General features: G+C 51.1%; 1 protein-coding gene across 2 annotated transcripts in view; it reads left to right on the top strand.

Moving 5' to 3' along the window:
- WDR25 (WD repeat domain 25) overlaps positions 1–24,634 on the top strand; it is a 139,083-nt gene continuing 114,449 nt past the window's right edge. Inside the window, exon 1 of one of the 2 annotated variants that reach the window (XM_065872203.1) lies at positions 1–837. In XM_065872203.1, coding sequence (XP_065728275.1) covers positions 31–837 — 807 coding nt within the window. In that variant the 5' untranslated portion in view covers positions 1–30. Of the gene's footprint in view, positions 838–16,655; positions 16,734–24,634 lie in introns of those variants that run through there. The other variant, XM_065872204.1, reaches the window with a different exon arrangement.

Here is a 24,634-nt window from a genome sequence, read left to right as displayed (position 1 = left end):
CTTGACGGACAAGGAGAAACTGTGTCTTCAATGGCTTCGCTGGTGGCTTATGATGACTCGGACTCAGAGGCTGAGACTGAGCCTGCGGGCAGTTTTAATCCTGCCGGCCAGAAGAAAGACGCTTCAGATGCTGTCAGACCTCCTGGGCTGGATTTTGCCTCGGAAGTCCTGGATGCGAAGGACGGGGGCGCACTGCCCACAAAGCATGGTTCTTGTGAAGACGCAGCCAGCTGTCGTCTCCCTCTGGCTCGGCTCTGGAGCAGTGACTCAGGATCTTGCCCCAACCAGAGGCTGCAGTGGCCCAGGACAGAGCCTGAGGTCACCTTACCCACCAGCCAGCCTGCTCGTCCTTCCCTGTGGACCAGCCATGCTCCAGCTGGCCACGTGCCCCTGGCAGCTGCCCGCTTAAAGCAGGGGAAACTCTCCTGGGGAACCTCTGGCTCCCCTGAGCCATCTTTCTGTGCCCGAACTGGATCTGAAACCCCAGGTAAAAACGGCAGCTCTCTTCAGAGGCAGTGGTGTGAGGACTGTATTGTACCCTATACCCCGAAAAGACTAAGACAGTTGCAAGCATTAAGCACGGAGACAGGCAAGAGTAAAGGCATGGAGCCCCAGGGTCCCTGTGCAGGGCGTGCCCCAGCCCCTCTCTGTGTGGCGCCCCAAGTGTCCAAGTTTATTCAGCCGTATTTGGACAGTCAGTATAAGGAAACCAAGATTCCCAGGAAGGTACTCTTCCACCTGAGAGGCCACCGGGGCCCAGTCAACAGCGTTCAGTGGTGTCCAGTCTCTTCCAAGAGCTACATGCTCCTCTCAACTTCGATGGATAAAACCTTCAAGGTAAGACTTCAGTGAGATCGCTCTTCTCAGCGGCTCTTAGGAATAAACTGCTGGGCTGTTTTGTTCTTCACAACGGTGAGGTGCGGCCTGGTTACATTTTGGGCATTTCTTTTTGGGCATTTCTGGAGTTCTCTTTGTTGCCTCTGGGAGAAGGTTTTCAGTGGCCCACCTGGATGGCTGGTGCATCCTGTCCCATCGCTGCCCCCCTCCCCCGAGGCGGCCTTGCCCAGGCCACCAGAGAATGCTAGCCCTGCCCCCTCCCGGGGGCGCCAGGGGCGCTCAGACACACTCATGCCCCTGGAGGATGAGGTCGCTGAGTGAGAGGGAGCAGAGGGGCAAGAAAGGCCCAGGCCAGGCCCCAGGACCTTGGGGACATCCACTGCGACCCCCACTGAGTGCTGAACAACAGTTAGCTCTGTACCAGGTGTTGTGCCGGATGCAGGGGGTGTAAAGGTCGCTGAGCTGACCCTGGCTTCCAGGCCGGCACAGTGGGCTAGGGGCCACGGACTAGCGGAGAGGCGCTCACAAGCCTGCGTTGGGGCCGTGAGGATGGGGCCCCAGGGGGTTCCATGGGGGCTGAGGGCACCCGGGGGAGGGCAGCAGCTCAGCTGGAGAGGGCTTGGTGAAGGCTTCCAGGAGGGAAGTTTCACTTGGTGAAGGGGGTGGGCTTGGCTCTAAGCATGGGCGGCTATGAGGCCCATGATGGGGTGAGGGGCCCGAGGCTGGGGAAGAGGGCAGGGTCAGAGCGGGGAGGGCTCTGGATGCCCTGCCGGGGACTTGCGGTTTACGCAGAAACTCTTTTTTGGTTGTTATTTATTTATTTTAAAAGCTCCTGAGGTAAGGCAGACTTGTAGTAAGCAGTGCCCATGTGGACAGGTAGGTAGTGTGACAGGTGTGTCACACCTGCCTGGAACCTGCCCTCCAGGACCCTCACCTGCCCCCCCCCCCCCCCGCCGCCCCAGACTGTCCTCTGTCCCCCTCCTCACTTTCCTCGGCCCCTAGCAAAGCCCTGTACATAGTTGGTGCCAAATACACGTGAGCCAAGCAAAAGCTTCCTGGAAAGAAAGTAGCTTTGGAGTTGCAGGGACGTGGCTTCGGATGCAGCTTTGCTGTGAGTGGCTGGCCAGCTGCCCAAGCCGCCCCGTCTGAGTCTGGAGGCTCATCTGTGAAGGGCCTGGTTGTACCTGGGTCATGGGACTGTGTGACGAAAACGCTTCCGAAGCCCCTGGCGCAGAGGCAGGAGCCCCATAGGTGCTCAATAGATGTCAGCTTCCCCGCCTGTTTTCTCACGGTTCTGGATCCTGCCTGCCGAGGACACTGTATTTGCACGTTTCATTTTGAGCTTTTTTTCCCAGGAGGCATTTTTGGAAGCTAAGAAAGGAAGCCCAAGTACAGTGAAGTCTTGGAAACGACCTCTGTCGATGAGTGTCATTTTAGGTGGCACGTTTGAGTCCTGTGTTCTTGTCTGCGAGGCTGATGGAGTTCTGTGGGGACAGTGTCGTGTCCTGTCTGCAGCCTGGAACCCCAGGGTTTACATGCACATCTTTGTTGCTTTTTCTGCGAGTTCGGGGGCCCCGTGGTCAGCTCAGGAGGCTCCTCGCGTCCCTGGTGTGCGTTGTCACGTGCTTGGACCCATCCCCCAGTCCTGGGGCTTCTTGGCCCTTCCTCCCGCGAACCTGCACCTGTCCCTCTGGTCAGGAGCCTGTCTGGAGGGTTCCTGGTGGGCAGTGTCTGGCTGGCCCCTGGAGTTAGAATGATCTGGGCTCAAGGGCTGGCTCCATCCCCAAAGCTTCGTGATCTTGGGCAAGGCACTTGACCTCTCTGAGCCTCTTTCCTCTCCATGAGACAAGCTTGTGAGACCTACGGCCGGGGCTTCTCAGGTGGGACACACACCCAGGTGCTGTGTCTAAAGCCCCCAGTCTGATGCCGGGCCCGTGGTGTGGTGGAGTTCTGTGGAGAGTGGCATGGTTACAGGTGGGCCACCTGAAGGGCGTGGGCAGCCCCTTCCTAGGACCCCAGGGGGCGGGGCCAGTCTGCCAGACACGGGCAGCCCAGGCTTTTGTGTGTGTGTATGTGTATGTGTGTATAGTGTGTGGCGTGATGTGTGTGTGTGCATGAACATGCAGGTATTTAAATTTTTTCCCTTTTTCTTCCTATTTTTTTTATTTTTTAATTTTATTTCTTTATACAGCAGGCTCTTATTAGTCATCCATTTTATACACATCCGTGTGTACATGTCAATCCCAATCTCCCAATTCATCACACCACCCCGACCCCGCTGCTTTCCCCCCTTGGTGTCCATACGTTTGTTCTCTGCATCTGTGTCTCCATTTCTGCCCTGCAGGCCGGTTCACCTGTACCATTTTCTAGGCTCCACATACATGCGTTAATATACGGTATTTGTTGAGGAGGTGGCAAGCTTGCCAGCGGCCTCAGAGGACAGGCTGGGTCGCTGTGGGCAGAGCTGGGTGGAGGGATGTGTCTGCTGCCCACCCGCCCTCGGGGCTGTGTCTCCTGGTGGGGAAGGGCAGGCCTGGAGCCCTGTGGGGACCGGTCTGCACCCGGCCTCAGTGAGGTGCTCTGCGGGCCCTGCTCCGGTCACTTTTGCCCAGGAAGTTTAGATTTCCTGAGCAGGGGCATCCCATGATAGTTTTGGAACAGAGAGCGTCTGAGTGACGCCGCTGACTCGGGGCGTGGTGTTTGTTCGGCCGTGTAGCGGGTGTTCGTGCAGAGATGAGCCTGCGGGCTGTGTGCTGGGGAGGCGGGGAGGCCCCGCGGAGGGGACCTGGGAGCAGCCAACCCGCTGTGACAGCTCATGACCAGAAGAGGGCGCAGTTGGTCCACCTTGGGACGGCTGCTCAGGCAGAGACTATCTGTTACAGGAAAGCAAGCCCTGCTTGGGGCAATTCCCCAGGCCTCCCCTGGCCTTGGGGCTGCCCTGGGCGGGGCCTGGCACGGCTGCGTCGCCCGTCTGTCCCGAGGACGGTGGTGTGTGCTGCAGGCAATGACGCGGGCACTGGCTCCTTGCTTGGCCTGGCACCCTCCAGGGAGCCCTGCCCCCCGGCGCTGTCCGTCTCTCGTGGGGGGGCTGCAGAGTGGCGTTGGGGGTGGCCCCAGGGGCAGAGTGTGGCTGCCGTCATGGCTGCTGGGGTCCGCATCTCCTGACCATCTTCTTACTGTGGGTGTCTCGAAAATCGGGGCCTTTACAAGCCATAGATGCAAATAGTCTGGCCAGGGTCCTCTCTGCTTTATGATGTTCGACAGTTTTCAGTGTGAAGACCTTGAGGCAGGGCCGGAGGGGCCAGGATGGGAAGATGGATGGAGAGCAGCTGGGGGCGGGGGCTGGAAGCTGGGGAGGGAAGTCCCGGCTGGGGCCTTGGAAGTGCTGGGCCCTCAGGGTTGTGTGTGTACCGGTGGGCAGCTGGCAGCTTTTCCCTCCCTGGTGTCGGAAGGTGGGCCGCGTGGGTGTCCTTGTGGTCTGGTGGGAGCTGGAGGGGTGCTTGGGAGGCACTGTGTGGATGCCTCATCTGGGGTGGGGACAGGATCGTGGGCGCAGGCAGGAGTCCTGGCTGGCTGCAGCCCAGTCCTGGGCAGAGAGCAGATGCTGGGTGAGTAGGGAATGAGCTAGAAGAGGTGGGTGCGACAGGGCACGCCCCCCTCCCCCCCCTCCGCCACTCTGTGCTCCCTTTGGAGGGTACCTTCCCCTTGTCTTTCAGTTAAAGTCTACCAGAGTGCCTTCTTACCCCCCCCCCCGCCCACCCCCTTGGTCAAGAAGGAGGGGAGAGCTTGGGGGCTGGGGTCATAGGACTTCAATTTGAATCCTCCCTCTGCTGCTGACTGGCTGTGTGATATCAGGCAAGTTACTTCACTTCTCTGAGCCTCAACCTGTGTTATGTAAAGCAGAGGTAGTTATGCATAGCTTGCTGGGTTTTCATGAAAAATAAATGCTATTAGTTATGAATTACCTGGTGTGGCTCCTGGCACATAGGAGGCACTTACTGCGTGCTCCCTTTCTTGCTCTCCCTGGGAATTTTCACCCTTCCTTAACCATGGGGTGGTATCTCTTTCTACCCGCATTGCCATGGAACCGTGTCTGCTTGTAGATTTTAAACTTCTTGAGCATGGGAACTGTACCAAATCCACTTTTATATTCCCCAGAGCACCTGGCACAAAGTTTTGTACATGTTAAGTGATCAATAAAGATTAAACAATTATTTTGGATTTTACTTCCAGCCTTTGGGAAACGATTGTCTTTGACGTGCATAAATGCTCTTTGCCACTAGGGGGCACAGTAAGACAGCATAAGCTGCTCCTCCAAGCTTCTAGAACGTGGAAGAATCCTTGATTCAAGGTAACATTTACTGAAATACGATTTCTTTTCTGATCAGGAGAAAAACAGCACAATCCATGTGATTAATCTAGAGAATGTGTAGCGCCAGTTCCTTCATTTCCTTAAAATGCAGCTTTGGAATTCGTAAATTTCAATTGGGCACATTACAGCAGAAAGATACTTATTTTAATATGTTCTAAATGTTCTGTGAGTGGTAAATTATGGTTATATTAGTTTTGAAAAATTTACAGCTGGAGAAATTAAGTGAAACAAAACAATGACTCATAATTCCTCATCGATGCTCTGTTTTCTTTCCTGCCCGTCCCTCCCTGGCCCTGTCGGTCTGTGCATCTGTGCCTGTAGTTGTAATCCCAGCGCGAATGCCCTCCTGTACACTCTTTTCACTTCCCCCTGTCTTCACCTGGCTCAACATGCTTGAATACCCGTTCCACGTAAAGGCAGAATTCAGACTTTGAGGCCCTTTTTGAAGAAAAAAGCACAAACGGAATGTATCCTGCTTTGGCCAAACACGGGTGGCCCTGATTGTCAGCCCCGTGTGCAGAGCCCTGTGCCAGGCATCGAGAAGACTCCCAGAGGCATACGGCATGTTTCTTGCTGCCAGGGACCGACTCTGAAAATGCAGAAAACTCGAAGAATGAAGGAGAAAACAGAAATCACTGACAATCCCCACCCCGAGCCAGCAGCTCATTAACACAGGGACTCCCCTGGTCAGGACCAGCGCATCCCTCTACGTTTACAGAATCGGTCTAGCGCTGCAGAGCGTGTGTGGTTTTGACTGTGCGCTTCCCCACCCGCATCTTTTTTTTTTTTTTTTTTTTGCGGTACACGGGCCTCTCACTGTTGTGGCCTCTCCTGTTGCGGAGCACAGGCTCTGGACGCGCAGGCTCAGCGGCCATGGCTCACGGGGCTACCCGCTCCGCGGCATGTGGGATCTTCCCGGACCCGGGCACGAACCCGTGTCCCCTGCATTGGCAGGCGGACTCTCAACCACTGCGCCACCAGGGAAGCCCCCCACCCGCATCTTTTGTACTGTTTGTAAGGGGCATTTTTCTACCTCATTCAAAACTTTCCCCGAACATATTTTTCTCACTCTCTCAGATTCCAAACTTTGCTTGGTCATTTCCATGTTGTGTCCTATTGTTTCCTGCTTTTGTTTTTCAAATAGTCAGTACGGCAGTGAACATGGCTATACATAAATGTCTTTTTGCTGCTTTAATGCAGTTAAGGAGGGCCTTGATTTGAACCCAAGCTTTAGCTAAAGCCGTTGTATGTGGTGAGTAGAACCTGATTCGATTGGCCAGCCTCCATCAGTGCCATTGTTATTTGAGACTCCTGGGTTGCCATTTCATATCTGCTGCTTGGTAGCTTTGTGACTTTGGGAAAATCACCTAGCCTCTCTGATCCCACATTTTTCTTACTGGTAAAATGGGGATAATGGCTACCTGTTAGGGTTGTTGCTGTGGAAAAGAAATGAGAAGATGCAGCCCAGTGCCTAGCAGTGGGAGGGGCTGAAGAAACAGCTTCCCGACTCCCCTGCATCTGGAGCTATTAATTAGAAACAACTGGTTGAAAGACAAGTCACCCAGAATCCTCCGACTTCATGTAACTCTTGTTCTTGTGAATCTTTTCATAATCTGTCTATAGCTGTATAGTTTTCAAGAGTTTCAATGTTACTGTTCCTGAGATGGCTACTTTTAAAATTTAGAAAGTTTTTGAGATTGTCTGTAGCAAGCCATTTACCCGCTCCGTTTTCATGCGCTGTGCGCTTGGAAGTTTATATTGGAGGGCTGGGTCCACGTCTCCAAACTGATCGCGTTCAAGTGTGATGGAAGAGCATGGACCCAGCAACATTTGGATGTTTGCAGAGTGTTTCTGTGTCTGGGCCTCTGGCAGTGCTGGGGGCAGCGATTTCCCACCTGAAGAGACCCAGGAGGGTGAGTGCCGGGTAGGGCAGGTGTGCCGCCAGGTGGGCCTCGGGTCCCCTTCTTATGTACGTTGTCCTGGAGGCTGCGACCTCTGCCTGTGATACAGATGAGAGGGTGGGGAGAGCCAACCATCCCGGAGCGCCCACCACCTGCGAGGCACACCCCTAAAACACCCCATCTTGTCTTCATAACAGGCGTACAAGGCAAGCGTTCTTATTATTCCCATTTTACAGGTGAGGAAGTCGAGGCACAGAGGGTTAAGGGATTTGTCCACGGTGACACAGCTGGTAAACGGTAGAGGCAACTGGCTGTCAGGCTCCAGAGGCTGAGCAACAAAAGCTAGAAGACCCGTTCTGCTCCTCTGCCTCTGAGAATAAAGGATGGAAAAGCGCATCCCCTCGCCTGGGGGGTGCCCAAGCACTGCCCAGCTTCAAAGCCTTGTGACTCTTGTAAGGGGCATCAGGAGATGAGGTGATTTCCGTGGTGGTTTGGATTTGCATTTTTATGTATTACAGGATCCCGCTGATTTATCATTGTTAGTGTATCAGATTATGTGAGGGTATCTTAGATGTGCTTTGTAGAAAGTAGTATATCTCAGATTCAAAGACAAGGAATTTATGGATTCAAGTGCCAGAGTGAGGGTTTATTTCAGTTTTGAAAGAAGTAGTCTTGACGGATTTTACGAAATGAGATTGAGAAGGGATGTGGTGTGTCCAGTGAGGAGTTGTGGAGCATTATGCAGATGGTCGGCAGTTTATTCCAAGCACGGGGCAAATCTACTGGAAATGAGAGCCGCACAGCTGGGGAGGAGGGCTGGGTTGTGGTGGTGGGCGTTTGGTATTTGGGGAGTGAATGATTAACAGTGCATCGAGGGTAATTAGGTGAAGGCGAGGAGAGAATGGGTGGTGTGTGTGTGTGGGCGCGCATGTGTGTGCACGCAGAGATCATCTGGTTCCATCTGCATTTGACAGAAGCCCAGAGAGGGGAAGACACTTGCCCGAGGGCACGCAGGGAGGTCAGGTGTAGGAAGTGTTCGGCTGCTTCCCTCTCTGTACCCTATGTTTGCTCCTCTCTGTTCCCATCCTTTAAGGGTTTTCCTTCCAGGGAAAGTTCACGACCATCTGAATGGTAACAGACCGGGGAGTGAGGGCTTTAGGCTGGTCGACAGCAGGGCTGCCGAGCCTCCGGGAGGAGCTGTGAGATCCTGGGTTGGAACCTTCTCCTCGTGGGAAGTGAAGTTTTGACACTCCTCTCCCCCATATGAAAGCTGCGACGTTTCTGAGGCCAACAAATGAGATATTTCCCACTTCTCCCTCGCCTGCCAGAAGGGCCTTGTAAGCTTGTGACTTGCAGGAAAAACCCTGGGTTGAAAGAGGGATAAGAGAAGAAAGTGTGGCAGAACCCAAGCTGTGTTTTCTTTCTGTCTTTTGAAAACTTCATTCGGTTTAACTTAAACAGTTCAGTGTCCCCAGTGCCAGAGGCCGATGGGGAGAAAACAGTGCTGTGTGAAGGTGCAGACTCTGTTCTCCGGGAACCGGCCTCATCCAGTCTCATCCTGTGTCATTAAGGGAAGAATAGAGCAATTTGGGAAAATGCTTTTAATGTAATTGAAAAATGCAGATTGCAAAATTGGCACACTTAGGAGTTGAGACAATCTAGTAAATTATTTCTTGCTGCTTTTAAAACTTGGACACAGAAGACTCTTAAAGGCCCCTATCTAGTGCCCAGTGATGGCTTTGTCCTTCTCCTTTGTTTTAAAAAAAAAGGCAGAAAATTAAAGATGTAACCATAGACCCTCCACTCAAACATATGGACTATGAACATTTGGCAGGGAGTGTTTCCTTCCAGTCTTCTTCCCCGTGTGCATCAGCTGGTTTTAATCATAGCCTAGGTACTTTATTTGTGTAACCAGCATTAAAAACTGTCATGGTGGTCATTTCCTCTCCCAACTGCTAGGGTTTTTATCCCTTCAAAGAAGGAGTGGGTGAGTCTCTCCAACTTCTCAGCCTTTTCTCCCGGCTCCTGCAGTTTGTAGTCTCGCGTCTCTCCCAGATGGACACGGCTCTAGCAAAGACCCCACGAACTGGGGGAGTGGAGCGGGATGCGGGGGCCAGAGCCCTTGAGTGAGGCCGCGGTGTCAGCCCAGCATCCCTGGAAGCCTGCCTTCACATAGCTTCCCTTTGGCAAGCTTCCTGAAGTTTCTTTACTCGACAAGAAAAAAGAGAGCATGCTTCAGCCCCCCTCACAAGATACTGTGACCCAGCATGAAACGGAGGAGGGGCAGGAGGGCTTTGGAAACCTAGCACCAGGGAGGGTGGAGCTCTGCTTTGCCAGGGGTCTTGGAGCTGGTCCAGGGCTGTCTTTCCTCACGAGGAGTGAGGTGTGCGGACCTCAGCCCCTCGCAGGGAAGGGGGGCCACGGGGAGATGGGCGACACCCCCCGTCTATTGCCGGTCAAGGGCGTTGACTCTGGGACTCTGATTAGTTAGATGATCTGCGTGTCCCTGGATTGAGCTTCTAATTTTTCTTATCTAGTTTTCTATTGCTTTGCCTTTCTGTTTTATTTTTCTGGGGAATTTCCTCCTTTATCTTTCAATCCTTTTTTTCCTGGGATTTTGTTATTTCTGATGTCCTATGCTTAAACTTTTCTACTGAAGTATAACATATATTCAGAGAAGTATTCGGTTCTATCAGATTTTTACATTCCAAGAGCTGTTTATTTTCTGAATGTTCCTTTGAAAAGATATTTATAGTGTATTATTTTTTATTGCATGTTTACAAGGTCTTTTCTTAGCTTTCTGAGTTCTTTGAAAGTTTTCCCATGTTTTCTGAAATGTTTCTGTCTCTTTTCAGCTCCTTTTGTCTTTTTTTTTTTTTTGCGGTACGCAGGCCTCTCACTGTTGTTGTGGCCTCTCCCGTTGCGGAGCACAGGCTCCGGACGTGCAGGCTCAGCGGCCATGGCTCACGGGCCCAGCCGCTCCGCGGCATGTGGGATCTTCCCGGACCGGGGCACGAACCCGCATCCCCTGCATCGGCAGGCGGACTCCCAACCGCTGCGCCACCAGGGAAGCCCTGTCTTTTTGTTTTGGTGTCTGTGTTTCACGTTAGAGATTTTCTGCTGCTCATTCAGATTCAGGAGGGAGACGCAAAAGAGCTGATGTGACCATAGGCTCTGTGTGTGCGTGTGTGTGTGCGTGTGGCTTGTCCACAGTGATGTTGTTACAGAGTGATGAGGTAAGCTGGACCCCCAAATGTGAACATCTCTGATGATTTTCCCTCAGCCTAGTCAGTTTCCCAGAGAGGAACCTTCCACTCCCTGGGGTGCGCTCAGCCCTGCTACCTGCATTCTGGCATCTGAGCGGGAAAGAGGACTGGGGTCTTTGTTTAGCATGCAAACTTCACTCTCTGTGCCGTCCTCCAGCTGGATTTTTCACTCACGTGTGGTGCACATCTTTCCCTCTCAGTGCCCAGATCTACTTCATTCTTTCTTTCTTTTTTTCTTTTAATTGGCGTATAGTTGCCTTACCATATTGTATTAGTTTCTGCTGTACAATGAAGTGAATCAGCTATATGTATACATATATCCCCTCCCTCTTGGACCTCCCTCCTCCCGCCCCCAATCCCACCCATCTAGGTCCCCGCAGAGCACCAAGCTGAGCTCCCTGCGCTATACAGCAGGTTCCCACTAGCTATCTGTTTTACACATGGTAGCGTATATATGTCATTCCCAATCTCTCAATTCTGTTTATGGCACACAGCATCATTTACGAATGTGATCATGTCTCCTCATCCGCGACAGCGCTAGAATTATTACTTTTTTAAACGTTTGCTAATCTAGTGGTATCTTGTTTGAGAACCAAATGAGTTCATTTATGTGCAGCTCTTTTAGAACTGAGCCTGGCACCTCATTAAGGCTGAAGGAGTGTTTGTGGTGGTGGTTCTTGCCCATTAATCTCCTGTAGTCTTGGTGTTTCTCTTACCAGAGCAATTTACATACTAATGCTATTGACCTGTCAAAAGAATCGCCCCTCCCCACCCCCTGCCATGTGGTGTTTGACTTTGAGTTTGGTATTTCATTGTTTTATTTGATTTTTTGCAGAGAAAACCTAACATTTTTTGTGGTCAAGTCTGTGGACCTTCCCCTTTGTAACTGTCCTCTGGCTTTAGAGCATGTCCTCTCCCATCCGGGTGCTGGTAAATAGTCACCTATATTTGACCTTCATCTAGAAGTGATTAGCTGGAGCCAGTTTCAATTCTCGTCATCTCTCCCCGGCTTTCCGTGGGTCTGGACAGGCTGTGCGTGCTGTGACGGATGTGCTCCGGGTGCCAGCGATCGATGGGTATACCAGGAGCAGCCGCGCTTGGTGACACTCCCCACACGGATGCTGGCTGCTCCTGATTTAAAATGACCTTCTTCCCATCGGCTGCTTCCACAGGGCACGGATGCACCGCGGCTACCCAAGCCATTCCTCCAAAAAGAAATGTTGTTTTTGACCATAAAAGAAATACACATACACTATGGAAAAAACAGGAAGGCATAAAGAAAGAAATTGCCCAGCGTCTTTCCACCCAGAGGCAATGACTGCAGACCTTTTAGTATATTTCCATCCACTCTTCAAAAAAATTCTACGTTCTTGAGTTCCAGCTATACATACAATTTTAAATCGCCCCCTCCCCATTACGGCAGCAGTTTTTAATGCTGTAGTTTATTGCAGTGGTTTTCAGTGTGTCTGCAAACCCCTAGGGGCCCTCGAGACCCTCTCATGGGGGTCTGTGGGGTGAAAATTATTTTCATAATAACACCTAGAAGTTCCTTGCCTTTTCACTCTCATTCTCTCATGAGTGTACGTGGAGTTTTCCGGAGGCTATGGGATGTGTGCTGTTGCCATTGATTAAATGCAGAAGCAGCTATGAGAACGCAGCTGTCTTGTATTAAGCCAGTCATTAAAGAGATGGCAAAAATGTAAACAGTGCTTTCTCACTCTTTTTTTTTTTGCCTTGGAAAACAGTTGTTTTTCATAAGAGATACGTTATTTATGTTAACGTGTAATGAGTTTACTATTGTTACTTTTACATAAATTAGTACATATTTTAAAATGTCCTCGGTTTTAATTTTTAATATGCTAAATGTGGAGGGATTAAAACTCACATAAACAGCAGCTCTTTGGAGTCCTCCCTCGCTTTAGAGAGTGTCAAAGGGACCAAAGGGTTTGAGAACTGCGGTTTTATCCTCATCTGTAATTCCATTTGGGGGCATGCTTGTAGTGTTCACAACGGTGTCACATCCCCGCTCCGGCGCGTGTGTGCAGGTCAGCCCCAGCTCTGCCACTGCCGCCTCCTGCTTGGTTGGATTTCCAAACTGTGTGACCGAAACACGATCCTACAGGGTCCAAGCCTCCCTCGGTCCCCCTGCCTCTCCTCCCTGCCCTCCGCTTTGCCCTTTACGAAGATGATTTAACAGCATTACAAAATGATGGGGGAAGATCTCCCGATTCCAACGTACACTAAAATTATGATTATCCTTTTAACACGCTCCCGTCAGTTTCTGGTCCGTATGGGCTTGTGTTTCTCACAGGGTGCACACAGCCTGCTTCTCCCACTTAACATTCTCTCCCAGCCTCTCCTGCCACAGCGCGACCGGCTGCCTCTGCGTCGTTGGAGGGCCGTCAATTTCCACTGGTTCCGTGATACTCTATCGAGTTGATTAGCTGTAATTTACTTAGCTGTCCTTGGACACTTAGGTGGCTGCTAATTTTTGCTATTATAGATAATGCTGAAGTGGTTATCTTCATGCATGAAACCTTTTCTGTTGGATTATTTCTTTAGATTGATTCCCAGAAGTGGGACTGCTGGGTCAAAGGGTTTTACATTTTCATGGGTCCAGATACATCTCCTGTCAGACTGCTTTCCAAAAGGATTATACCAATTTGCACTGCCACCACAAAGCCTGCGTAATAACCAACTATTTTGCTTAACTATCATGCCTAGAATTTTCCCTTGGAGCCCCGAGGGGGCAAAGGCTCTTATCTAAGTGAATGTGACCTATAATTATTTAGACTAACACCCAAATTGCTTTCAGAACATTTTTTAACCTGCTGAGTTTATGATTCTAATTCACATACGTGCTAGCATTAAAAGTTTCACAAGTAGCAATTTCTGTCTCCCCGCTCACAGTGTGTTTACAGAAGCCCTGGCAACTGGAGGAAAACTCAAGGGCTTTTATAAACAGAAGTGGTCTCTTTCTAAACTAGCTGAAGTGTTATTTTGAAAGGTACAAAAACACAAATTAAAACTCATTTTCATTGTAACCTTTGCTTAGAGAAGTTGTTTGTTCTCATCCTGGTTTCTTTTCGTGTTCTTTTGCTCTCACCCAAGCGTGTTCTGAAACGTCCTGGCTCCTCGGGGTCTCGTTGTGATGCTCTTAGCCAGCCGGTGGGGGGACGCGTGGGGAGCATGTCACTGTCCCCAGGTGCTGGCAGGGCCTTGGTGGGGAAGAGGAATGAGACGCACTCTGATTTGCTCCTAGGGCAGGAGCAGGACTAAAGGTGGAAATTGCAGGGGACAGAGTCAGCACAGCGGAGGGAGGACCTTCCAGCACTCAAGAACTGGTCACCATGGCGAGCGGATTCCTCTCAAAAGGGCTGAGGATGGAAGGGTTCAGGGCAGGCTGGAGCCCACGTTGCCAGTGGGCAGGGAGGTGGGTGCGGGTGTGTGTCGAGGCTCCAAGGCCCCTTCTGGAACAGTGGCTCTGCTGCCCACGGCCAGCCCCAAGCTTGGTCTTGACATGCGGCAGCCCTGGCCTGCACGTGTTCAGAATGAGGTAACGAGTCCTCCCCCGATTTGTCTGGGCTTCCGTGTTCTCATCTGTGAAATAATTACCTCGCAGGGCTATAAGGATCAGATGAGGTTAGATGTGTGAAACCACTTTGTAAACTCTAAACCCTTACAAATGGAAGGTATTATCAAGAAACTTCAAGCCAGCGTTTATTCTGTAATTGCCTACTAAGCCTCGTCCCTAAGCACAGGGGGCTGGCGGTCCAGTTTGCCTCCAGCTGCCTCGATTTGTTGAACGAATAATCTGACGGGCGCCCACTGACGCCAGCAGCCTCTCCAGGCCCCCGGGCTGCGCCTGCCTATTTTCCGGCTCAGCAGCATGACGTCGGCCGCTGGTCATTGGGGTGTAGACTTGGGATGTGCGAGCCAGGCCTTCTGGACTCTCTGTTGTACGGCCAGTGAGTTGCTCGGGCCTTGTTTTAGGCTCTGTCTGTGGTGTGAGCGGCGAGGGCCCCAGAGGGGCGCCAGGTGCCAGAGTGCATGAGTTGCCCCTCCGAGTCTGTATCAGGAGACCTGCTTCCCCTAGCACTTCCTTTGATTGAGCATCCGTTGGTCCAGCCATTGATTAAATGCTGGCTCTGGACAGGCTCGGAGGGGATCAGACACCCTTGCTGGCAAGAAAGCTAATGGGGGACAGGCATCAAAACAGACTGACAGTGTGACAGGCCCTCCAGGGGCCCTCTGTGCTGGGGACGGGAAGACAAGGGCAGTGGGGTGGCTCTCTTGGGGACAGGGGCTGAGGACCAGCCAGACTTCAGGGAAGGGGAAGGTTGAGCCGGGTCTTAGAGGACGAGGCGGTGGGCAGCTGGCTGGGTGACAGGGATGGCCCTGCGCTGTGCTGACTGCCACGCTGTAGGGGGGCCAGGGAGGGTGGGCCTAGGCAGTGCTGGGGCCCACCGAGGGGAGCCAGGCGGGGCTTCTTGTGGGCTCTAGGCCTGGACAGTCGGTGACATGAGGCCAGCTGCTGCTTCCTGCGTTGGGTCAGCCTCCATACTGGGCTTTTGCATCTCATTTACCCCCAGCTGCGGCACAGGGCAGTCAGCAGAGCTGCAGTCTCACTGTGGTGGGTGAGGGTGTGTGCTCAACCCTGGCCCCCGCACTTTCTGACTGTGTAGCTTTGAGTAAGTTACCTAACTCTTGGGACCTCAGCTTCTCCATCAGTAAAGCAGGGGTAATCATAGCATCCGTCTCAGTCATCTGACGACTGAGCAAGAAAACTCGTGAAAACTCTTTGGCGAGCGTACAGCAGGCGCTCCCTCATGTAAGCTGGCACAATCATTAGCGGCATCCTTATGTCCATTTTACAGATGAGAAAACTGAGGAGCAGAGAGGGGCAAGCACAGAGCTGGTGTTTGATCTCCCCTCTCTCTGCTCTTGCCTTCTGGGGTTGTACCCTGTGCCCTTCCTGCTTGGGAACTCCAGAAGGCAGTCACGTGTGTGTTGGCAGCGCCCTTAATCTTCGTGAGTCTTAACTAGTTCATCTGTGAAATGAGAAGGACTCTAATAACAATTCCATGATGGCAGGGAGTTTGTTTTCTTCCTTTGTTGTATCTCCCCTTCTGGGAGGTGAGCTGAGCACATAGTAGGTGCTGAAAAAACATTTGGGAATGAATGAATAACACCTACTCGGTCTGCCGCACTTTTGTGGGCCTCCTTGGACCTCAGGGGCATGGAGGCTCTTGGGGCTGGTCTTGTCCACACACCTTGACGCCGTCCCCCGCCTCCAGTCCGTGCAGGAAGCATCCCTGCAGAGGTGGCTGGGCTTTGTAAAGGGCTTCGAAGATCATAGCTGGACACTAAATCAAAGCAATGATTGTTCCCCATCTGCTGAAATGTTTGCCTGTACACTCTCAGGTAACGGGCTTGGGCCGACGCTTGCAGCTTGTATGTTTGTTTATTTATTATTTATTTATAAATCATAAATCGAGAAAAGATTTGAGGAGGCTTACTATAAAAGACACGAATACAGTAAAGCTGTTAAAACAAAACACAGCATGAAAAGCCACCCTGAACGGAGAAGGAGGCACCTCAATCAAGTTCAGGGCTGAGCACCGCCGTAGGACTGGCGTGGCTCTGCGTGTCCTCGCGGCCCCAGGGCAGGGGTGCAGGGATGCGCAGTCTTGCTGCCTGAGCGTGGCCACAGCAAGTGGTCCTGAGCGGGGACGTGGGCTGGCAGGACGGTGGGGCTTGGGGACAGGCATTTTATTCCAGGGCCTTGGCTGCCCTGCGATGAGATCTGAGGGTCAGAGCGGAGGCTTGGGGCAGTTGTGTAGAGACAGCCTGAGGAGTTCGTGTGCTCTCCCTGGGGCCCTGGGCCGAGTGGCCTGGGATGCCCCTCACTTTTCTGCACCTCAGTTTCTCTCCCGTCAAATGGTGCTAAGAATACGTACCCGACTCGGCAGACTGTTGTGAGGATTAAACGTGGCCCGAGACCTGGCGCTTGGCAAGCGCAGTTGTTGCGAATCTGACCCGTGTGGGCTGATTCCCTTGATGAATGTGGTCCTGGGCAGGTCCTCACCCAGGCCCCCGGGTTCAGAGGGGGCCCCGCTGGAGGGGGTGGCAGGACGGGGTGCCCCCGCATGTCCTCGGCTCGTCCGTACTGACGCCGTGCACACTGAGCCTGGCCTGTTCATTATTGCTTATAAACACTTAAGGAGTTCGGAGCAAAGAGAACATACTTTTTAATTATTTCCCTGCTTGTCTCCAGCAATGCTGTTGTCAAGGAAACCAAAACCTTTGAAAAGCTTCTCAGCTCTCTGGTCAGAAGAGGATACTTGCGCGGGACTCGTGTTATCTGTGGAAATGGACCCGTCATTCTGTAACAAAAATCTGTTTCTCTTAAAAGGGCTTGCTTCCCTCACTTCTGACAAATAGGACCTTTTTGACCCTTTAACAGAAGATGGAAGGTTGTATACTGGTATTTTCTCTTTTAAAAGAATTGCCCGTATTCTTGACTCCTAGGCTTTCATTCACTGAGTATCTGTCCCAAGACTTGGGTGCTGGGGATGGGAGTGGGATGCAGAGATGAACAGCGTCTCACCCTTCCTTGAAAGGCTCCTGGCCTCTTTGGGAGAAAGAAACAGGTGGACGTATACTTCTAGTGCATCATAGCTGCTCTGGTGGCTGGAGCATAAGATGCCATGGGGCACAAAGGATAGCCCTGGGGGCACAGTTTCAGCCAGAGTCACAGGGGGTCTTAGAGGATGGGTAGAAGTTGTTCAGCAGGAAAGAGATGGAAGAGCATTTGGGCAGAGGGAGTGGACTGTGTGAAGGCAGGCTCTTCAAAGCTGTTCTAGTTCTGTCAGACAGAAACCTTGCTCCTTGATGCACGGGGACACGCCACTCCTTATATCCCAGGTCCAAAGCGCAGAGACACTGCTAACATGTTCCGAGTTCAGTAATTCACTTTTGCTGCAGGAGTACAGCTTTCGCTATAATGTTTCAGTCAGCCTTCCAGTAAAGCTTTATGATAGTTAAACCCTATCAAGGGCGTTGGTTTTATATGAAAAAAATAAATCAGTGTGAGAAAAACAGGAGTCTTGTTTTTAAACAGACCTCGTTGTTTTTCTTTGAAAACTTTACAAAATAATTTTAGATTTATAGAAGCGTTGTAATCCAGAGAGTTCCTGTATACCCGTCCCCAGCTTACCGTGGGGCGTTTGTCAAAACCAAGATGATAACATCCGTATAATTCCGTTAACTAAACTATAGACTTTCCTGGGATTTCACCAGTTTTCCCCCTCATGTCCTTTTCTCTTTCAGGATCCAAGCCAGGATCCCATGTTGCGTTTAGAGCGCTTGTTATTTTTATTTGTTAATTATCCGCTCTTGGTGGGGGGGCTGGGGGGACAGGAAGTGGACTGAATCTTGTCCTGGCCACTTATTCTGAGCTCCTTGCACTGAGGCCCCCCACCCCCTGTCCTCCAGTCCCTGGCTGCTGTCCCCTGTCAGAGCCCTACAGCCAAGCTCAGGCTGGACACTCTTTGGTTTTCAGGACCTGTTTCCTTGTGGAATCTCGAGCAGGACCCGCAGGTTGGCCCGTGAATGAGGCTCAGCGAGCACACTCACTCATCAGGCACCAGTGGGTCCCTGTCCTAATGGCTGTAGGTCAGTGATAACAGGTCTCCGGGCCTTTTCTTTTTTTTTCTTTTTTCCTTCTGGATTTAAGCCAGCCAGACCTTTGGGCTGATGTTGACATTAGTGAGGGTTTGGAGTTAGACCTCTCACTGCACTGACGTTTTTACACAGCTTTCCTGGGGTTTATCAGATAATTGAGCGTGTCTTGGGGCACTGACTGAGAGTTGAAATGTGTTACATTTAATGACTGAAACTAGAACATTCTTTGCGGACAGATAGAAGCACATCTGTAGGTGATTTGGCCTGACTGAAGTCTCAGCTTCTGATGTTTCCTCCCCTCCCTTCCCTTCCTTCTCTCACACCCCTCCCCACATTCCCCCATCCTTTCTTTTGCTGTCTTCTTCTGTACTCCCGCCCCCACCCCCACCACCTTCCACCACGTCCTGTCCTCGTTTGCCCTCTTTTTAGCTTTTCCTCCTTTCCACACCCGCCTTGCCTCTTTTCCCTCTCCCCCTCCAGTTTCCTCCTTCCATTCCTTTCTGTGACAGGCCAGTGAAGCTGTTGCCACAGAAACAGAAGCCCCAGCAGAAGCTCTGCTCTGCTTTCCGGATGCTTCTAACGATGATGACGCAGATAATGTTGAGTTCTAGAATCAGCTGAGCCCCGGCCTGTGGCCTTCAGAGTCCCTTCATTTATCAAAGGCCAAACTGGGGCCACGGCTCATAAATCTATTCAGTAGATGGTCATTTTTGATTTGGCAACTTCAAAATTTTGAGTAATCCACTTTCCCATGGCCCCAGAAGACTGGTTGCAGCCCGTGTGAGAAATACTCAGTGGAGTTTACTTATATTAACGGAGGGAAAACACCAGGGGAAAGGCAGTGGGGCTGCCAGGTGCAGAGAGTAATTTACATTCCCCTTGGGAGGTGGGCACTGCACGTCGGTTGCATTCTTGGGATGGGTGACTGATTGCTTTTAAAGGAGGTTGGGGGAAAGAGAAATATAGTTGGGGCCTTAAAAAAATCTTCAGATACTTAGTTTCACTCAACAAATGTTCAGTGAGGACTTGCCAGTTCCAAGACAGGCACTGCTCCTCTGGAGGAGCCCGTACTTGAGTAACAGGGCTGGGGTACGCAAGAGTGCATGCGCGAGCACACACACACACACACACACACACACACACACACACACACACACTTTACTGCAGTCACATTCCTTGATATTTGTCATAGTAATCCAGTGAGTCTAGCTGTTGTCGGTTCTGCGGAACAGCCCGCATGCCTGAACATTAAGTAGGCTTTGTGGTCCCCTCAGAGGGCTATTGGCTTCTGCGTCTTCGTGGAGCTGGTTTACAGTGGTGGCAACGTTGCTCCTTTCTGTTTGTTCAGGGTCTGACTTAGGCCCAGCTTGTTGGCAGTAGCTCAGATTTGGAGTTTTGCCATTCAGCCAATACCAGCTAATAACCCAGCAGGGAAGAGTTAGTTCCTGGATTATATTTAAGTTAGCACTTATTCCCAAAGGTAACTTTACTTAATGAAAACCTTAAGCCTTTATTACTGTGCTTATGGGTATCTTAGCTCCAGGGTGTAAAAATAAGACTTATAAAATCCAAACATTATTTGTGGAAATGCAAAAACATTTTCATTAATAGAGGGTGTGATAAAAAGCAAAGGGCGCTTCTCATTGATGCCTAAGTGGTCTTTCTGCACTCGGGTCTTTTTATTTTCATAGTCATTTCGAGCTTATTTAAATATTGTCCTTTCAGCGGTGAATTTTAAAGGAAGGAAGCTTTGGTGTGTGAATAACTTTATCGCAACCCACAGTATTTCCAGCCAGTTGCTATGACTTAAGTTGATAATGGACCCCACACAGCAGTCACTAATGGATGATAATCTGGAGTGTTTTTGTTATTGTGGTTTTTATTTTAGAAGAAAGGATTGAAATTAGCATAGTAAATCTCTGTGGGATCTTTGCAAATAAAAGAATATTCACGTTAAAAACAACTTTCAGGAAAGATGTATGGTAATGAATAAAACATCAGTGAGTGAAAATAAGCGTGTTTAATTATTCAAGTAGAAGTAGTAATTTAAACTAATTATTGCTTGCGGATTTCATAATTCAGTTTTTGTCTTGCAATAATATTTCCTCTGGGCCTCTGGGGCGCATCGGCGGCTGCTCCCATTCCCGGGGCGGTGCGGGGGCCCCCCTCCCTCCCTACCACAGTCCCTTCTCCTCTGAGCATCTGCACGGCCTCCTGGGTGGCCTCGGGCCCCGCGTGGATCCCCCCTTGCACTGCTTAATTAAGCATTTCCTTGCTTATGGCTTTCTCTGGCTGCTTCAGGGGGTCTCAGACCAGTCCTGCCCACGTGTCCTAGGTGTTACGGGGGCAAGACACCTCTCCCCGCCGCAGTGTCTTAGACTTCTCTCCCCTACCCTGGCAGAAGTGACCCCAGGGCCCACGTCCCTGCATCCCCAGTTCTTCACGAGGCAGGTCCTTGCCTTCCTGGGCTGCCGAGCGTTCCCTCTCTGCTGGATGGCCATCCTCACCCCCTGCTGGAATTGATCATTTCTTTCTCCTCGTAGCTTTGGATCAGTAGGCTCTTAGGACCAGTGGTCCGTTAAAAAAATTTTTTGTGTGTTTACAGTTTTTTATTTCTTTGGCTCTTCACTTTGTTTCTGATTCTAAAAGAAAAACATGTTCATATGGAGGAATTGAAAAGTCCTGGAGAGGACAAGAAACTGCGGGTGATGAATTGCCCGTAACTTGCGCCCGGGCCTCTCTCCTCCTTCCCCGGCTGCCCTCTGCCCTCGTAGTTCAGCTCGTCCTCTGCGTGCTGGTGCTTGCCATTTTCTCCCTGGATTTTGGGAGGTCATCTTATTTATTTATTTTTGGCCGCACCGTGCGGCTTGTGGGATCTTAGTTCCCCAGCCAGGGATCAAATTCGGGTCCACGGCGGTGAAAGTGCCGAGGCCTAACTGCTGGACCGGGACCGCCAGGGAATTCCCTCGGGGTGTCATTTTAGCACGACTCCTGGGAGGGGCTCTAGCTCACTCTCCTTGGTGCACCTTTCTGGGGTCTGACTGGCATTAGTAGGTGCTGGGGAAGGAGTAGTAAGTGCTGGAAAGGACTCGTGCTCAATCGTGTGGGGCTTTTAAAACCCAGTGATTACTGCTGCTGCCATGAATGTCTGCGATGGTGAGGGAGCTCTGGGACCTCCCTTTATTACACATACGCCACCCTGAACAAGTCTTGACAATTCAGGTGAATTATTATTCTACCCCTCAGAAAGTAAAGGGAAAGCTTTCTCTTTGTAACTTCTTCTTCCCAAGTGCCCTCTGTCAAAAGGTAGTGACATCTGCTCTCCTGACATGTGACAGCCATTATTAGCTTGGTATAATCACACACCATTCCGTCTCATGCCCAAAAGCTTTCCATCCATCATGTCAGGAAGGACAGGCTTTATTTAAGACCCCCCCCCCCGCCTCTGTTATTACTTTTTCCTAAAAAAACAACCTTCTGATTTTACAGGCATGATCTGGGTGAGCAAGTGATTCATTTCTTTGTGCAGCTATTACTGTGGATGGGGACAAGACAGGAGAGCCATGGGGGTGGGGAGAGCCGTGGGCTGGCTGTCGGGGCCGGAGTCCACGTGTGGATCTGCGTTTACCAGCTGAGACCCTGAGAAGTCAGGCCAGCTCTGGCTTTGGTTTCTTATTGGGAAAACAGGAAGGTTCGACGGATCTCCAGGGCCCTTTTAAGTGGTTTTGTGATCTGCAAACTAACTTTAGCTAAATGAGGTAATGAGAGGATTACAGGTGTCACCCCAGCTCTTCCTGCAGAGTCACTGAAATGAGCTTTCCGGATGCTGAATCGGAAGTCGTTAAGCGAGCAGGGAAGTTACTAACACCTTGTGACCACCGTGAAAGAAAATGCCACGGGGATGAAACCGAGGCAGCAGCACCGTGCAGGTCCTTCCCTCTTGGAGGAACTGACAGCTGAGTTTCACTGCCTTTGTGACCTGTCTGGCTGAGCTCAGGGCCTCCATAACACAAGAGCCCAATAAATGGCTGTTGGGGTGAATGAAATTTTTCCTGTAGATCAAATCTCATCTCCCCTATTTGACTGTAAGCTTCCTCAGGAGGAAGAAACCATTTTTACTTATATCATTAAAAAACTTATTTTTAAGAGTAGAAATACATGAATTTGGTACAAAATTCAAAAGAAATGGGTGAACTGTTTTTAATTTTTTTAGTTTAAATAACTTGGGAAAAAATAGGCAATTAAAAGAAATCAAAGGAGACAAAGGATGTACAGAGAAAAATGGGTCTCCTCCTCTCTGCCCTCGTGCCCCCAGGTCCCCTGTCCTGAGTCTGGAAGAGCCACTCCTCACTCATCTCTGAATCTTGGGGAGCAGTCAGCCCAACCGCAAACTGACTTGGGCTCAGCTGAATTAGAAGGACCTAGCTGCCTTTCCAGCCAAAGCACTTATGGCCAAATATTGAGAGAGTGAACTGGAGGCAAAAGCCTTCGGAATTATTGGGATCAGTGGGACTCTTGGAAGAAGCTAGCGGACTTGTCCTTTAGCGGCCGGTCTACCTGGGGCCTAGGGAAGGCCCTCGGCCTCTCTCTCCTGTGTCTTGTGAAGTGAGGCTAGTGCCACTCCGCCTGCAGGGCTGCTTTGCACAGTTAGCAAGATGGCAGCCCTGAGTGATGCCCGGAGCTTCGCGCAGCCATGGGAACTCCTGGTTCCTTCCCTGTGCTTCAAATTCAAGATGGAGAATGAGTATATGCATCATTTTGAAATGATCATGTGAGGTCACTGTGGGGTGTGATTCCATTAATAGACCGCTGAGGAACCCAACTTTTTAGGAGCCCATTTGTTGCCCAGGGTGAAGCCGGCTGGAATGAAGTGGAATTAGAATGGCCAGCCTACTCTTCTAATTGAAACGTACGTAAAGTGCTTGGCCCTCAGACTTCCATCGAGATGATTGCGGCGATCAGTGTTCCGGTTTGTTTGGCTGGCAGCTTGCAGGGAATAGAATGGATGATGGACCTAGGGAAGCACTGCCAAACGGAGCATTAAGTTAATTCTCGTTGGCCTGGTTTCTGCCTTGCCTGATGAAGTGTCTTGAGGAGAAGGGGCCCGTGCTGGTGCCGACTTTACCATGGGCTGCATCTCGTATCACCAGAACTCAAGGTGAGATTGAATTTTGGTGGGATGTTAAGAGGTCCCGTTGGCTGAGATCCCACCATGTTCTCAGCTCAGTGCCGGCATCACACACATGATCAATCCTCCTCGAACCTCTGAGATGTTGATGGTCTGCCCATCCTACAGTCAAGGAGCCCAGGGCTCAGAGGGCCTAGGGAGCTTGCTGCTAGCAGGTGGCGGAGTTGGGACTGGAGTCCGCGACTGTTTACTTCCAAAGCCGGTGTTCTTTCCACCCTCGCATGCTGAGTAAGTCACATATTCGGATTCTCCCAAGGCTTTGAGGCTCCAGCTCAATCGAGACGTGTGGGGCCCAAGTTCGAAGCAAAGGACGGAGAAGGGAAGTCTGAAGTCCTCGTTCTCACATCGATAGAGAGGCCTGGAGTGACTGGCTTTGGGGGCCGGAGTACTGATGGAGGGGGCTGGCTGCAGGAGCACAGGGCAAGTGTGTGTCCTGGTCGTCATGTACCCAGGAGGGGGTGTGGGACAATTCAGTGACGTAATTCAACAGCAGCTGTTGACCGTTCACCGTGCGTGTGGATCTTCATGTGGATGGCCCCCACTTTTTCAGGAGCCACTTTTAGGTGTTCTGTCTTCATTTTGCAGTTGAAGAAATTGAGACTTAAGCTGGCGGTGTCTGTATTTAGTGTGAGGAGCTGGGAGCTGAGTGGGAGATGAATGTGTGGCAGCAGGTACCAGGTCCCTCCTGGGCGGCTTGCCCAAGGTCAGGCTGCTACCGGTGGTAGAGCAGGAATCCGTGCCACCCAGCTTCATTAATCCCCACCCCGCCCCACGCACCTCCAGAATTTGTGCCTGTCGTATGTGCGCAGCCCTGGGTCCCCATGATCGTCTTCATGTCCTTTTGGACTGGGTTCTTTAAGGTCGGGGCCGCGTCTGCCCTTCCCGGGCTCTCTGCCTTGCACAGAGTGGGTGCCGGCTAGGCATTGGTGTCGTGAGTGAATGGATGGCACACCATGGAGACAGAGAAAGGAGGGGCAGGCTCAGGGCAGTTGGGCAGATGTGAAACATGATTTAAAGACTCGGCAGTAGATCTGTAGTTGGGTCCCCTCCTTTCTCCATTCCCTTCTTTTTTCCTCATTGTGACTCAGAATTGCTGTCTGGGCAGGGGGCCACCGAGCAGGACCAAAGGTGGGGACCTGTGATGAGCCCAACTTGTTAGGGAAGCCCCACGGCGTGCGTTGTGTGGATTCAGCATGATGGTGGCTGCGGTCTGGGAGTGGAGCGAGGTAAGCACAGAAGACAAAGTTTGCTGAAGTCCTTTCGGGGGAAGAAGCTCGATGCCGGGCTGAGTCTGCAGTTAACGTCGTGATAGTAACCGAAGCGTTTCTCAGAGATTAGGTATATATATACGCTGATATATATGCAGTGCTCAGACATTTAATTT

The sequence above is a fragment of the Phocoena phocoena genome, chromosome 2 (genome assembly GCF_963924675.1).
Source record: "Phocoena phocoena chromosome 2, mPhoPho1.1, whole genome shotgun sequence".
Taxonomy (NCBI): Eukaryota; Metazoa; Chordata; class Mammalia; order Artiodactyla; family Phocoenidae; genus Phocoena; species Phocoena phocoena.
The sequence above is the reverse complement of the archived record's forward strand: the minus strand, read 5'-3'. Positions and strand labels throughout refer to the sequence as shown.